Source organism: Hyalella azteca, unplaced genomic scaffold (genome assembly GCF_000764305.2).
Source record: "Hyalella azteca isolate HAZT.00-mixed unplaced genomic scaffold, Hazt_2.0.2 contig14059, whole genome shotgun sequence".
Classification (NCBI taxonomy): domain Eukaryota; kingdom Metazoa; phylum Arthropoda; class Malacostraca; order Amphipoda; family Hyalellidae; genus Hyalella; species Hyalella azteca.
The window spans coordinates 1-16036 of record NW_025943958.1 but is presented as its reverse complement, the minus strand read 5'-3'; the positions used below and the strand labels follow the sequence as shown (position 1 = coordinate 16036).

The following is a 16036-nucleotide window of genomic DNA, read 5'->3' as shown; positions in this document are numbered from 1 at the left end:
CCTCGGTCATAATTAATTTTCCGATCGTCGATCAATGGGAAAAGATAAGTGGAGTAATAAAAAATATTTTAATAAATTCCAGAGATTATCAAGTTATAAACATCGCAAATGAATAAAATATTTGTGGAAATCTTTCATTATTTAAATTCGTATGCTTCGCTCGCAGTGATGGTTTACACGTTGATTGGGCAACTACTTCCTAGTACCGTCGCCAGCGCCGTCACTGAAAAAAACGTATTTTGGGTTAATGAATAAATGTTAATCGGGAATGATGAAATGCTAATAAAAATGCTCTTCCACTATGATAATGACTGATAACTATACATATCCACTGACTGTTGTTTATTAGTTGATATAATCTGGTTAATAGCGATTGCCTTCCACGTTGATAATGGCTGATATCTATACTATCCACTGACTGTTACTATAATCTGGTTAATAACGTTTGCCTTGCTCTGTTCGAATTCAATGGATGTTTATTATGCATTAATGTTTAATTTTAAAGTAAGCAAGCCAGAATTTAAATACATTTCAATATGTTGACTTGGGATTAAAACTAGAGCTTTTGTTGTTCACATTAGCTCACATAACGCAGCACAATGTTTAATATTATACTTCATATTATGATGGTAACAGTACTCACGATGATGGTAGCGCTACCTAATCGCGATGATGGTAGCACTACCTACTCACGATGATGGTAGCACTACCTACTCGCGATGATTGTAGCACTACCTACCTACTCGCGATGATGGTAGCACTACCTACTCACGATGATGGTAGCACTACCTACTCGCGATGATGGTAGCACTACCTACCTACTCGCGATGATGGTAGCACTACCTACTCACGATGATGGTAGCGCTACCTACTCACGATGATGGTAGCACTACCTACCTACTCGCGATGATGGTAGCACTACCTACTCACGATGATGGTAGCGCTACCTACTCGCGATGATGGTAGCACTACTTACTCACGATGATGGTAGCACTACCTACTCGCGATGATGGTAGCACTACCTACTCACGATGATGGTAGCACTACCTACTCACGGTGATGGTAGCACTACCTACTCACGATGATGGTAGCACTACCTACTCGCGATGATGGTGGCTCTACCTACTCGCGATGATGGTAGCACTACCTACNAGTACTCACGATGATGGTAGTACTCACGATGATGGTAGTACTCACGATGATGGTAGTACTCACGATGATGGTAGTACTCACGATGATGGTAGTACTCACGATGATGGTAGCAGTACTCACGATGATGGTACTACTCACGATGCTGGTACTGGTCCGCCGTCTTGGCCAGCGCTGTTATGAGGCGCAGCAGGAAGCGGTGGCAGGCCGCGTAGCTCGCCTCCAGCCTGCACAGCTCAGCCTGCCCACACCCTCCCCTACGCCACGCACCCCCCACCTCCTGCACCACCCACACCACCTGCACACAAACACCAGGATATTAGTGCAATGATATTAGTCCAATGATATTAGTACGATGATAGTAGTGCAATGTTAGTCCAATGATATCAGTACAATGATATTAGAGCGATGATATCAGTACAATGATATTAGAGCGATGATATCAGTGCAATGATATTAGTACAATGATATTAGCCTGACGATAGTAGTCCAATGGTATTAGCACGATGGTATTAGCCCAATGATATTAGTCCAATGATATTAGTCTGATTATATTGTATTAGCACGATGATATTAGTCCTATGATATTTGTCCAATGATATTAGCAAGATGATAAAAATACAAACTGAAATAAAAATCATGATAAATACATTCCTAATTATATTATTTAATTTAAAATTCTCTAGATTTATTTCAGGGATTTATTATATCGATTTAACTACAGCTGAAACTTTTATTCCGCAACTATTTTACAGAAAGAGAATAATCGTGCACAAGCGTAGCACAAGTTAATTATAATCATGCACAAGTTGCATCAGTAATCAGATTATATAATTTAGAACGATCTTGGACATCAATTTTTACTTTATCTACATACAGATGCAACCATAACTATTAGTAGACATTAGCATAGTAAAAAAATAAGCGAGTAGACATTTGTTCGAATTGAAATAAACTGGCAAAAGACTTGACGAGGAAATTATGTTTATGTTTAGAAAGTTCAAACCTGTAAGGATTAGAAAGAAAGTATAGAATCTTTTCTTGATTAAATATAAGAATATAAAATACTAAAAGTATACAAATTTTAAAAAATTCAGTAGGAAAATGACTTGCTGGAATGGTTTTCCATCTAAATTGGTGAATACCTCGTGAAAAATTCGTTCAAAATATAAATTCTAGAATGGTTTTCCATTTCATTATTGGTTGAAAATAGGTATAAAAGAAAATCTAGACTAGTTACCCATCTCACTGGTATTCTATGAAAATTTACGGAAAATAAATTTGTAAATACCTCGATAACAATTAAAAAAAAATATAAATTCTAGAATGGGTTTCCATCTCATTATTGGTTGAAAATTAGTATTGAAGAAATTCTAGACTAGTTACCCATCTCACTATTCTATGAAAATTCATGGAAAACTTTGAACGAAGGAATGTTGCCGGCTGACTGGAAAGAAGCTCAAGTGACACCATTGTTCAAAAAAGGTGACAAAAGCTGCCCGGGCAACTATCGCCCTGTCAGTTTGACAAGTGTCGTTTGCAAGGTAATGGAATCTGTTGTGATGACAACATTTCTTCTCGCTTCGAGTCACCGACATGTGGAACAGCCTCCCTGATAGCATCGTTGAAGCTCCGAGTATGAACATCTTCAAAAACAGACTAGACGAAGCTATGCAGGAGCATATGTTCAGTCTTAAAATGCCTAGCAAATTACGGACCAGGCAATAAGTCCAGACGAAGCTATGCAGGAGCATATGTTCAGTCTTAAAATGCCTAGCAAATTACGGATCAGGCAATTAGTCCAGCTGCTATCTCAATCAATCGTCAGTTATGGAAAGATCTGGTTCCAAAGGCCGGATCCCTTGTGAATCTAGTCACGAAAAGTTCAAGAATCGGCAACAGGCCATGGGCCTATTTCTTCAACGCCAACACTTTTATTCTATTTTATTCTATTCTAAAATAAATACTATCTGAAGTGACCTGCTTGAGGGCAAGTTGTGCTGGCGACTCCGAGTCGCCGCCGCTGAGGAGGCAACGTTGACGCAGCTCTGTCACCAGCCGCGCGTGTTCTGTGCACCAATTACGACATCGCTAATTAAATTTGCAATATTTCTTTAAATTGTTAAGTTACGACATCGCAAATTAAATTGCACCCAAACTACGACATCGTAAATATAAAAAAATATAACTCAGTACTACTGCAGTGAGTGACAGAGAGCGCATTTTCTCGTCGACGAAAACATGAAGTCACGGACAGACAGACGGACATGACGAGCACAATAGTGCATTTTTTTCATAAATGAGAAAATGTCCTACACACGACATTATTTGATATCAGTAAATTTCGACACTGTAAATTGAACTTCACACAAATTGTACAAAACTACAAACTCTTCTGTCAGCTCACAGCGCATAACGATGCCTGAATGTGACGTATTGACTCCAAAATATTAACAACTATGAAGAAAATCACGTCGGGTAGGCTAAGGTCTTTCTTAAGCAACAAAGCTCGAGTTATTAATTGGCAACGAAGGCAGATAATAAAGATTAAGAATCGACAAATTGGTGCTCTTCACTAAAGACATTAATTTTAATATATATAAATATACCACAAAAATTGTATGACCTCGCAACCTTAGCAAAGTAATGCAATTCGCGCGTTTCCCACGAAATATTCATGCTATTATAAATTAGCAACTAAACATCGAAGTGTAACTCACCAGTGAGGAAGTGTTGAAGTGGAGGTCTGGAGGAAAGGAGTTGATGAAGGGCGTGCTTGAAGGGCAGGATGACGACGGTGGTGAAGTGATCGTGAAGGGCGCGGCAGAAATGCAGTAGCCAGTGCCGCAGTAGCTGCAGCCTCAGGAGGCGGCTCCTGAGGGGGCCATCGTCCGGGGAGGTGTCGGCGGGGGCACTGGCGACCACCTCATATGTGCGCATGTCTGGCGAACCGAACATGGTCATGGTCAGAGGTGGACAGTCGTGATGGACAGTCACGATAACAGTCATAGTCAGAGGTGGAAAGTCGTGACAGAGATGGGCACGATAACAGTCATGGTCAGAGGTGGACAGTCGTGATAGAGAAGGACAGTCGTAATAGAGATGGGCACGATAAGTCATGGTCAGAGGTGGACAGTCGTAATAGAGATGGGCACGATAAGTCATGGTCAGAGGTGGACAGTCGTGACAGAGATGGACACGATAAGTCATGGTCAGAGGTGGACAGTCATAATAGAGATGGGCACGATAACAGTCATGGTGAGATGTGGACAGTCGTGACAGAGATGGACACGAGTTAGTCACGGTCAGAGACGGACAGTCGTGAAAGAAAAGTTCGGTTTCAACACTAAAAACTCTGGATTCCATTACTAACGCTCACATCTTCACGTTGGGTGCAGGTTCATCGCTAAATTGTTTGCGTCGGTCTATATATCCCAATTCTAATCTACACTACAGCAAGATTCGTAAATATGAACAAGTGAATGAATGTCTTCATAAGTTCATACAAAATTAATGTTCTGAAACCTCTATAGATTTGAAAGCATCTATAGATCATGAAATAAACTGAATTTTAATAATTTAGATTAAAGCTAAAAGAAACCTTTAAAGTTAAGAGCGTGCAGCACATGCAGCGGTTGCTGCAGACGGAAGCAGAAGTGCAGCACTGAGTTGTAGTGCTGCACGATGTCAGCTGGCAGCACGGCACTCCACGGCCAACGACCCTTCAAGCCAAACACATTCATTTATTCATTCAGTGAATTAAATCCTGCGATGAATCTTATGGTACAGTCCTTTGGATAATATAAGATGATGGATTATGTTCTTTTGATAATGTTCTTATGACAGTCCTTTGGATAAAAATAGTTTTAACCGCGATATAAATATAGTGAACTCTTTAATTAATACCCTATCGGTTATCGAGCCTCATGTGTTTATCACTATTTAAATCTCAAATAAGTATCGAGATTTCCTAGAGCTGGTCTGACAATAAATTTTTTCGCGTAAGGATGCGTCTTGATTATCCCCAATATTATTAAAAAATTAGTAATGCTTCATTTTGACTCTTAAGCACTCTAGTTGCCGTGATAATTTAAAATACTATTACTAACAAACTCACCGCGTAGACGATACAGACATGCGACAGATCCTTAGCCTCCAGAGCGCCCAGTCTCGACAAATCCAAGAGCTTCAGTTCTTCATCGTCGAAAAACTCGCGAAGAAGTTCGTAGTCTTGAGAATTCATCCCCACATTCAGACTCTGAGGATCGTTATTCATTTGAGGATGAATTTCACACGGTTTTTTATTCCCGCTGTAGGATGCGCCGCTCATAGGAGTCAGGGTACCAGGAGTGCTCTGGCAGCTGCACGTTGATGGCTTCCTTGCGACGACGGAAAATAAACTGGCGACTTTGGGGTGGACTTTTTCCAAACAGTCCCGCAGTTCGGTGGTCAAGTAAGCCGTGTTTATTGTTTCACATAAAAAGTCCTGAAGAAATAGATATACAATACAATCCTGAATAAATAGATGCCTAACCAAATGAATCATTTTGCATACATAATCATCATTTAAACCCAATCGAACAATTAGAGAAAAGCTGTAACGCCAGTATTTTTAATAGGGCTGGAAAATGAAAGTCATTTATACGTCTAAAACATGAGCAGAGAGATAAAATCTTAAATAATTATTGCGATAAAATAGTAAAGACCTTCTCTAGGAGCGCAGCAGTGAAGCCCTTAAGGATGTTTGAAGGCTGTAGGAGCATCACGCTGCACAGAGCAGAAACGTGCTCGCCTGCAACAATAATGTACACGAATATATTAACGAGTGGTAATATATTAATAAGCATAGTGGCAAAGCGGAGGGTTTTTAAAGAGAGGCTGAGGCCGAGGGTAAATACAAAATAATAATACAGCAGTATCAGCGACTCAGCGTTTATGTTGGCTGTTGCCGATTCTTAAACGTCACTGAACATTCACAGCTTGTTGCAGTCTCGAACTTACAACTCACTTTCAATTTTGCTGTGCTTAACCGCCTGGCCTCCTAGTTAATAAGTATTCTTTGTTCTCATTGTATGATTGCGCTCTCTGTTCTTCTCTTCAGAAAGACTGAATATACTTATTCTCTTATCGTCTTTCGTAATTTGGTCAAACAGATGAGAAATTAAACTGCATTCCTACAGTCTCTGTTCTGTTCAAACAAGCAAATTTTTATCGCATTCTCTGTTCTGGTGAAACAGACGAACTTTATTCACTTTTTGACCTCACCTAATTTAGTAAAACAGACAAAAAATAAATTAACTTTTCACGTCTGTCTTAACAATGAAATACACGGAATTCATAACATCAAGATCATCGGACCACACGGAAATGAAAAAAAAAACAGAAGCAATAAATTGTCCAAAAGCTGGTATTTCAAAATTTTACGGCAATTTTAATTTGGATTTGCCTATCGCATTATCTGACCGTTAAATTGGTTGACTGGCCACAAATTATGAAATAGGTACCGAAAAATTACCTTGTTCCATACAATTTTACGAACCGTCATTAATGCTCTACGTAGCTACAGGCATGATAACGAGGGTTACCGACAGATACCTACATCTACTAGACCTAGTAACTAGATAAAACTTCAATAGACATGGTAACGTTAATATATTGAACGTCAATAGACATGCATGGGTGCTAAACGTTAATATATTAAACGTGAATAGACATATACACAGAAAAATTAAAGACTTTATAAACATAGCGATGTACTTCTTGCCCTTGTGTGGCAATCCTGACGCAGTTTTGTCCGGCAAAAGGACGCATCAGTGCTAAATAAGAGAAAATGCTACTAACTTAGCATGACCCATTTATTTTAGTGAGTGTAGAGTTAAACACAAGAAGAGGTAATCGTATAGAGTTAAACACAAGAAGAGGTAATCGCATAGAGTTAAACACAACAAGAGGTAATCGCATAGAGTTAAACACAACANCTACTCGCGCGCACCTCTCCTAACCATCTGGGCAAGTAACAGCAATGGTTATTATGATATAATTTACCATGGTAAATTATATTTATGGTATATTTACGAATATACCATAAATATAGGCCACTGCACACCGGGCTACTCGCGCGCACCTCTCCTAACCATCTGGGCAAGTAACAGCAATGGTTATTATGATATAATTTACCATGGTAAATTATATTTATGGTATATTTACGAACATACCATAAATATAGGCCACTGCACACCGGGCTACTCGCGTGCACCTCTCCTAACCATCTGGGCAAGTAACAGCATTGGTTATTATGATATAATTTATGATGTGAAATTGTACTTATGCATTTATGGTATATTTACGAATATACCATAAATATATACCATAACAACAATATTATGGTATATTTGCATACAACAAGTAAATAAAAATATTTGCAGGATAATAATTATTGGCTGTTTATTTGTTTACGAGTTAGTTGGCTATTAGTGTTGATTAGAACTAACATTTCTAGATCAACCAATTCATCAATCAATTATAAAAATAAAATATAAAATTATTGATAGACCTACAGTGAGATGAAATTAGCATTCAAGTTTCCAGCAACCACAAAAAGCCCAGGTTATTAGGGGACAGAAGTGAGCCAGTTAAAAATTAACTATACCTGTTTAATATAACCCAAACATTGTCTTAATTATTTCATATACAGATTTGTATATGAAAAGTAGATTTGTTACTTACAAACAGGATTCGGGATAATCCGATTATAAAATTTGCATGGATTATATACAGACTATTTTTTTATATATTTCTATTTTTTCTATATTTCTATTTTTTCTATATTTCTATTTTTTCTATATTTCTATTTTTTATTATACATCAACTCACGGCTCATGAATGGAGCTGCCATTGTGAATGTTGTCACCATTCGCAACATTTGGAGTCGGTTGTTCGCTACCTGCGATCCACTTGGCATTAAGTTAAAGTACGATCCACTAAAAATTTTAAACTATTTAACGCAAAATTTTTCTCATTTTTAGCACAACCTAACACTGAGATGACCTTGACTGTATTGGTTAAATTTGTATATAATATAAATTAAGTATAAATATTGAATACAAATATATTATATTTATCCTCAATGTATTTCATCTTTGCATTTTATGACACAAAACATTGAGCTGACCTCGACTGTTATATTTAAGAAGGAAGGGGTCGTATTCAGGCAGCGACAAGGCAGATTGCAGGGCGTCTGAGAGTGGGTCATCACGACTCACATGCGGCAGAACATCGGCTGTGAGCTTTTGGACGTGGCGCAACAGCACGTTGTAAGCATCCACATCTATGAGCAAATAAAAATTATTGTGATCGTTAGTAATATTATCAGTCTTATTATAACTTAATCATAATCTGCTTAATAATTGCTCTAATTCGCAATCTCGTTAATTAATCTAGTTAGTCTCCACAGCTAAGATTAATAACTTAATCATAATCTGCTTAATAATTAAGATCTAATTCGCAATCTCGTTAATTAATCTAGTTAGTCCCTACAGCTAAGATTAATAACTTAATCATAATCTGCTTAATAATTAAGATCTAATTCGCAATCTCGTTAATTAATCTAGTTAGTCCCTACAGCTAAGATTAATAACTTAATCATAATCTGCTTAATAATTAAGATCTAATTCGCAATCTCGTTAATTAATCTAGTTAGTCTCTACAGCTAAGATTTAATTGAAAAATAATTAACATTCATGGTTAACGAATGAATTAAAACATTCATGGTTCAGGATTATCCAAACCTATGAATATTGTCCATTATTTTCTTGAAATTTTGACCTCAGTTAATTAGGCAATTCAAGCTAATTAATCAATAATGCAATAGATTATTATGAATCTAATAATTATTATGACAATAATAATTATTATTATGAATCTAATATGAACTTGACCATACATAACTAGTAATGCTTTCTTCTCCTACTGGAAATAGTCAATAAATAATAATGAAGTGAACACATCATTTATTCAAAACAAATTGTGATGCTGCTGCTACCTACGACTGTCACAGCACAATCATTACAATACAACAGACAGTGTTTGCCTGCTGACACTCACAACTGTCATAGCACAATCATTACAATACAACAGACAGTGTTTGCCTGCTGACACTCACGACTGTCATAGCACAATCATTGCAATACAACAGACAGTGATTGCCCTGTCTCTTATACACATCTAGATGTGTATAAGAGACAGNACAACTGTCATAGCACAATCATTCCAATACAACAGACAGTGATTGCCTGCTGACACTTACAACTGTCACAGCACAATCATTCCAATACAACAGACAGTGATTGCCTGCTGACACTCACGACTGTCATGACGCAGGCTGACAGCAGCAGTCTGGTCAGCGTTCTCGTAGTCAGCTCGCAACCAATCACTGGACAGCTGCAGCGCTGACACCAGCTCTCTGCTCTTGGCTGTCGTGCGCAGCGTCTCCATGATAGGCAGGAAACATGTCAGCCCGCTGGGGAAAATTCATAAATTCAGCGTCACAAGTAAGAAACAAACAATTATCTTGTACAAGGAAGTTGTATGCGATAAAATTGGTATTAGGAGGAAGCGAATAGGATAAATGTACATGCAAGAAGAACGCAGGAAGTGTCACAATAGGAAACAAACAATTATCTTGTAGGATTAATTTGAATTGGTAGTAAGTGAATAGGATAAATGCATAAGCAAAATGAACATAGGAAATTTGGTATTAGGAAAACAAATATAACTTACGGAATGAGTAAGTTATATATTTATATAATAACAAGTAATAGAGGTAACTTACGGAATTTGTAAGTTGTATATTTATATAATAACAAGTAATATAACTTACGGAATCTGTTTGATATGCTCCATGAGGATGGCAGGCTCTTGATATGCCTCATCCCAAAACTGTAAGCTTCTTACGTCAATGTGGAAATCTCTGCAAGAAAAAGTTATTGCAGGATTATACCTTATATCACACGTTATATTATACGTTATATTTTATGTTATATTGCATGTTATATTACGCGTCATATTATACGTTAGGTATTATACGTTATATTACATGTTATATTTCCTGCCATAGGTACTATACAAGCTATATTGCACGTTATATAACACGTTATATTAAAAATTTTTCGTAATAGTAGGTTGGAATTGGCCTACTTTTGGGCTACACAAAATGTCACTGGTGGTATTCAATATTTTAACAGAGTTTATGATTACTTATTATTTACCACTGAGAAATGTTTAATCATTTCTACGCAGCATTATTGAGTTGAGACCCAATATATTAAAACAAGACACAAGTTAATTACACCCTATAAAGTATTAATGAGATGAGATCCAATATATGAAAACAAGATTTAAATTTATTCCACCCTGTAAAGTATTAATGAGTTGAGAGCCAATATATAAAAACAAGATCTAAGTTAATTCCACCCTGTAAAGTATTAATGAGTTGAGACTCAATAAAGAGAAAAACGAAAAAACAAAATCTCTGACCTGTAAACGATGGAAGGCATGACAGTCTCTGCAGGATGCTGCAGCAGAGCGTGCAGCAGAGGCTGCAGAGTTCGCATCAGCAGCTGCAGCAGCAGACTGCGTGATGCAGCTGTACAGCAAGTGTCCAGACTGTGCAGCAGAGCTCCAAGCAGTCTGCGGGCAGATGTAAAAAGCTTTTTCTACTTCATATCTAAATTCAAGCTAATTTTATCCAAGCAGTCTGCNAACAAAAGAAGGTTACAACCTTCTAAAACAAAAGAAGGTTACAACCTTCTAAAACAAAAGAAGGTTACAACCTTCTAAAACAAAAGAAGGTTACAACCTTCTAAAACAAAAGAAGGTTACAACCTTCTAAAACAAAAGAAGGTTACAACCTTCTAAAACAAAAGAAGGTTACAACCTTCTAAAACAAAAGAAGGTTACAACCTTCTAAAACAAAAGAAGGTTACAACCTTCTAAAACAAAAGAAGGTTACAACCTTCTAAAACAAAAGAAGGTTACAACCTTCTAAAACAAAAGAAGGTTACAACCTTCTAAAACAAAAGAAGGTTACAACCTTCTAAAACAAAAGAAGGTTACAACCTTCTAAAACAAAAGAAGGTTACAACCTTCTAAAACAAAAGAAGGTTACAACCTTCTAAAACAAACTTCTAAAACAAAAGAAAGTTACAACCTTCTTAAACAAAAGAAAGTTACAACCTTTTAAAACAAAAGAAGGTTACAACCTTCTAAAACAAAAGAAGCTTACTTCATAAACAACCTAGTGTCAATGCATCACAGATCACGTAATATAAGATAATTTAATTACACAGGCTACATCAAGCGCTTATAATAGCGCTACATCAAGCGCTACATCAAGCTTACTTACACAGGCTACATCAAGCGCTACAGGCTACATCATTAGCAGGCTACATCAAGCGCTTATACAAAATTCATCAACTCCATGAACAAATCGGATATCAGAACCCAATCATTCATGACAGATAATAAATATTTTTCAACAAACATGGGACATTAACATATCTAAAAGAATAATTAATTAAGCAAGCCATCACTACGAACTTCCATCTCTGACGAAGTTAACAAACTCTTCTAATTTCTGGTAGACGCGCGCTTGCCACTCAGACAGCGCTGCTATGAAGGCTTCACGCAGGCTGCTCTTGGCTGAACATTCATATGGTATTTTCACTCCAACGTTCGAGTTGCGACGATAATCTGAGCCAAGTTCATGAAATGCTGAATTAGAGTTCAATTTTTCCTCGGTGTGGAGTGCTGTTTTTTCACCACAAAAATCTTCAATTCCAATATTTTTTCTGGCATAAAGCCCAGTGAACGTTTTTTCTATATCTTCGAGTTTCTCTATCATGGGCCGAAAGTTCTTCTGCAACACAGATTCAACACGTTCCTGAAACAAAAATAAGTATTAACCGATAAAAATTTTCTCACTATGCTGACTAATCTTATTGATCTATGAATCTTCAGAACAAATATTAATTTAATTAAGGTCAATATTTACCTGGTTTAGGGTTGGGGTTGCTGGGGTTTGGTCGAGCAGGGAACGGAAGAGGCTCGGACAAAACAGGCTCTGCAGCAGACGAATCACGAGCTCCTCTTCAGACACGCGTTCCACACCGTAGCTGTTGCACCAATTATTCAACAAGCACATAACAATTAGCACTACAATTTCTATCAGTCGATCGAAAACATCATCTTGACCATAAATTTAACTGGTACATAGTTAACTGTTGTCTCTCTGCATTCATTTGAAAATTTGTTTTAATGCCTCAAGGATTACAATACAATAAGATACACTAAGCTTTTGGCGCTACATAGGGACTTTTTAGCACATTTTCTCATTTATGGAAAAAATGAACAATTGTGCTCGCCATGTCAGTCTGTCTGTCTGTCTGTCCGTCCGTGACTTCACGTTTTCATTGACGAGAAAATGAGCTCTCTGTCACTCACTGCAGTGAGTACTGAGTTTTATTTTTTCTTCTAGGTCCCATACATTTTTCATTATTGACTCGTAAATTTATTTATATCAGATTACGCTGCGAGCCAGAATTGTAAAATAATTTTTCTCACAGCGAAGACATTCAAGAATATCTCACCAGTCCACGATAGTTTGGCGCGTGTTCGCGTCCAGCCATTGACGTGCACGAGAAGCTTCTTTGAGTAGCTCAGCGGAACTGAGGTTGTCGCAAATCAGGGCTTCAGCTTCGTTGGAAATAACAGGCTGGCTTGCCTTAGAATCAGTTGCTGTGACACTCACGCCGTTGCCAACCCGAGATTTGTCATGGGTTGCTGTATTAGATTGGCTAACTGAAGGTTCACAAGTTGATGCATGTGAAGATGAAAGGGTGCTGGTCACGGATGAGGATTTCACGTGTGGCAAGAAATTCACATTGCCTGAAATATGTACACACATTAAATAAACAGATTACAATTTGTCCATATCTTCTTGTATGGTTATAGTTTATAAATAGTTTTTTCCAATTTGCGCAACACAATAGTATTGGTTGGCATAACTAAATAATTGTATATAGAAAAAAGACCACCAGTAGTATTTTTCCGTGTGTGTTCTCTCTTTGTTTCCGATTTTCACTTTCAGAGCTGTTAGACTGTTAGGTACCAATTAAACCCAGTTTAGGCAAGGGGCTTTACGGACTAGCTTCCAGTGCTCCTTTAAGAATAAATAAGAAAGAAAGAAAGAAAGACCACCAGTAGTAATTAACTAACACGTATCAATCATTACAAATGAAAATTATTCAATATCCAGTCAAATTCACTTAAAAAACACTAATTAGAAATAAAATAAAATGTAAAATCCAAATCCGGTCTCAATGTTTACATGATAGCAGGATGTTAAACAAATTACAAATTCAACTACAACCAAAATATCTTCCAAACTTCAAGACAGAACTTTTCTTAATGTCAAATGCATATTAAATGTCAAATGCATAAAAAATACCTACATATTAATGTCAAATGCATCTCTTAATGTCAAAAGTACGTATTGAAATGCATCTTGATGTCAAATGCATTAAAATGCATTTTAATGTCAAATGCATTGAAATGCACATTTTAATGTCAAATGCATCTTGTTAAAGGCAATAAATTTATCCTTAAACTACGAGAAAATAGAGCCCTCACCTGCAGCTGTATCAAATTCCAAATTTTTTGTATTTCCATCTTCAGGTTCGTCATCTGCATCCGACCAATCCTGTAAGGCAGAAATGAATTAATTCACATTGTGGAAGTTTACACCTGCATAATCATAAATTCTTCTAAAATTACGATCTACTGGCGCCACCGGAAATCAGACATCCATTAAAATCCATGTTTTCATAGAAAAGTAAAATAATGTTGTGCATAATACCAAAATTCAAAATGCTATACTAGTTCCCCTGTTCCCGGAATGTTAAATTCTTATATAGAAATTCAAAATACAATAGATTCTAGAATATTAAACTCTTGCATAGAAATTCCAAATACTATGTTTTTGAGAATTTATTAGCTTTAGCAGTTCAAAAGCTATTATTCAGCAGTTCAAAACCTCTTATTTAGCAGTTCAAAACCTCTTATTGAGCAGTTCAAAACCTCTTATTTAGCAGTTCAAAACCTCTTATTTAGCAGTTCAAAACCTCTTATTGAGCAATTCAAAACTATAGTTTCTGGATCATTCTTCTCACAGAGAGGGGCTCATCCGGCAGCAAGGGCGGGAGCGTATCAGGCAGCAGTTGCTGTAGGAGGTTTGCTTCGATACGTGAGCCGCTCCGCTGTGTCTCCGCAGGCCATTGAGAAACATGGTTGGAAGAGGGTAATGGAGAGACTTGATGGTTGGAAGAGGGTGATGGAGAGATGTGATGGTTGGAAGAGGGTGATGGAGAGACGTGATGGTTGGAAGAGGGTGATGGAGAGACGTGATGACTTGTAGGGTTATAACTCAGCTCCAGCAGCAAGCACAGCAGAGACCAACGAAGTTCCCTCTGTAATTACAGTTGCCAATTATATATAACTTTTATGTATGTAATGCTAGATGTAAATAAAAAATAACAACGGCTATTGGTCAAAGGTTTCTTTTCAAATTTCCTTTCCTGAAAAGATGAGAAACTCTATGCATAGAATTGTATAAATCAATTTTTCATTCCATGAATAAATGTGTCTGTCCTGAAAAGATGAGAAACTCTATGCATAGAATTGTATAAATCAATTTTTCATTCCATGAATAAATGTGTCACCTGCTCGTGAGCTTCAGGAATAGCAGTCCACTCTTTCACTAGTTTTTCCAATCTGTCTCGGTTGCCAGCACGGCCATGCACTGCGAGTTTGAGAAGTACACCATCCACCTGCAAGTTATCAAAAGCATTGAGTCAGTAAAAATTGATTAAATTTTTTTCTTTAGTAGCATTAAAGCAGCCAAAACACAGTAAAAAATATATTCAAATCTGCCACACTTGGTTGAAATTCTATGCATTATGCATAACTATACATATATGAGGCACTGACAAGTGAACAAGCCGGTACCTATTACAAAGGTATTATACAAATAAGTTTCACATTCTGTAATCAAGGCTAGGTTTCTGGGAAAAAATGGTTACTTAGGTATTAATTTTCAAGGAAAAAATTGCAGTAGATTACTTAGTCATGAAAAACAGTCATAACATTCAAAATAATTTTATTGACGGAAGCAAGCAAAAATGCTGGAAAACTATTCAACTTTAAAACAATTCAATGTTACTAAGTGACTTTTAATACTCTAAGTGTGACAGCCTTTAAGGAGCATTTAACTAAGAAAGTCCAAAAAAGAGACATGTAAAAATTAAAAATTAGGATACAGTCATTACAGATGTTTAAAGTATCTGAAGAGACCTGAAAATATTTATTTAGGTACTTTTAAAGACACAATTCAATTTTTGAGCCAAAGTTTTTAAATTTTACATGACAGAATCCTCTTTCAGTAATGATGAATTACTTCAATCAATAAAAAATGTATATACACAAGATATAAACTTATTAATCAAATTTAAATATTAATAAAAATAGAAATTATCACAGTCATTCATCTCAAAATATTAAGATCGTTTGAAGCTATTAAAACTAAATAAAAAGAATCAAATTTCCATTTCCATCCATGATAATGAAAAGAACTAAAATATTCTCATTTAAATTACTCTGTATACAAATAAAATTACACATGGAACAGTACCGTAAAATGGGGTAACTTAGACCGCTTTTTTTTCAAAATGATGCCATTTTTTACTAGATAAGTTAAACTTAAATTGAAACGTGCAAAATACAGGTCTATACTCTAGCTTTACTCACCATAAATTGCTGGCTCCTGCCTCTCATA

The 16036-nt window shown here is 36.6% G+C and overlaps 3 protein-coding genes across 4 annotated transcripts; all 3 read right to left on the bottom strand.

The window, feature by feature from the left end:
• Positions 1-85: 85 nt before the first annotated feature.
• Positions 86-5936, bottom strand: LOC108672329. Of its 2 annotated transcripts, none has more exons than XM_018159972.2 (7): positions 5856-5936; positions 5267-5635; positions 4751-4871; positions 3870-4091; positions 3130-3218; positions 1291-1447; positions 86-223 (listed from the first exon to the last, which is right to left on the bottom strand). In XM_018159972.2, exons 1-7 carry the CDS (start codon positions 5910-5912, stop codon positions 174-176), a joined length of 1065 nt encoding a protein of 354 aa, XP_018015461.1. In that variant the 5' UTR covers positions 5913-5936; the 3' UTR covers positions 86-173. The 2 variants fall into 2 exon arrangements, with proteins under 2 accessions (XP_018015461.1, XP_047739886.1); XM_047883930.1 differs by having other exon boundaries at positions 160-223; positions 1273-1447.
• A 1178-nt stretch (positions 5937-7114) lies between these two features.
• Positions 7115-10836, bottom strand: LOC108672325 (the record flags this gene model as incomplete). The annotated part of the gene is given in 6 exon segments (XM_047883931.1): positions 7115-7418; positions 8023-8092; positions 8321-8476; positions 9513-9667; positions 10028-10117; positions 10684-10836. Coding segments are annotated over 6 exon segments (852 nt in total).
• Positions 10837-11737: 901 nt separating this feature from the next.
• Positions 11738-15032, bottom strand: LOC108672324 (the record flags this gene model as incomplete). Its single annotated transcript, XM_018159966.1, is given in 6 exon segments — positions 11738-12088; positions 12200-12320; positions 12795-13092; positions 13837-13906; positions 14376-14672; positions 14925-15032. Coding segments are annotated over 6 exon segments (1245 nt in total), but the record flags the coding sequence as incomplete, so codon positions are not given.
• Between the last annotated feature and the right edge of the window lie 1004 nt (positions 15033-16036).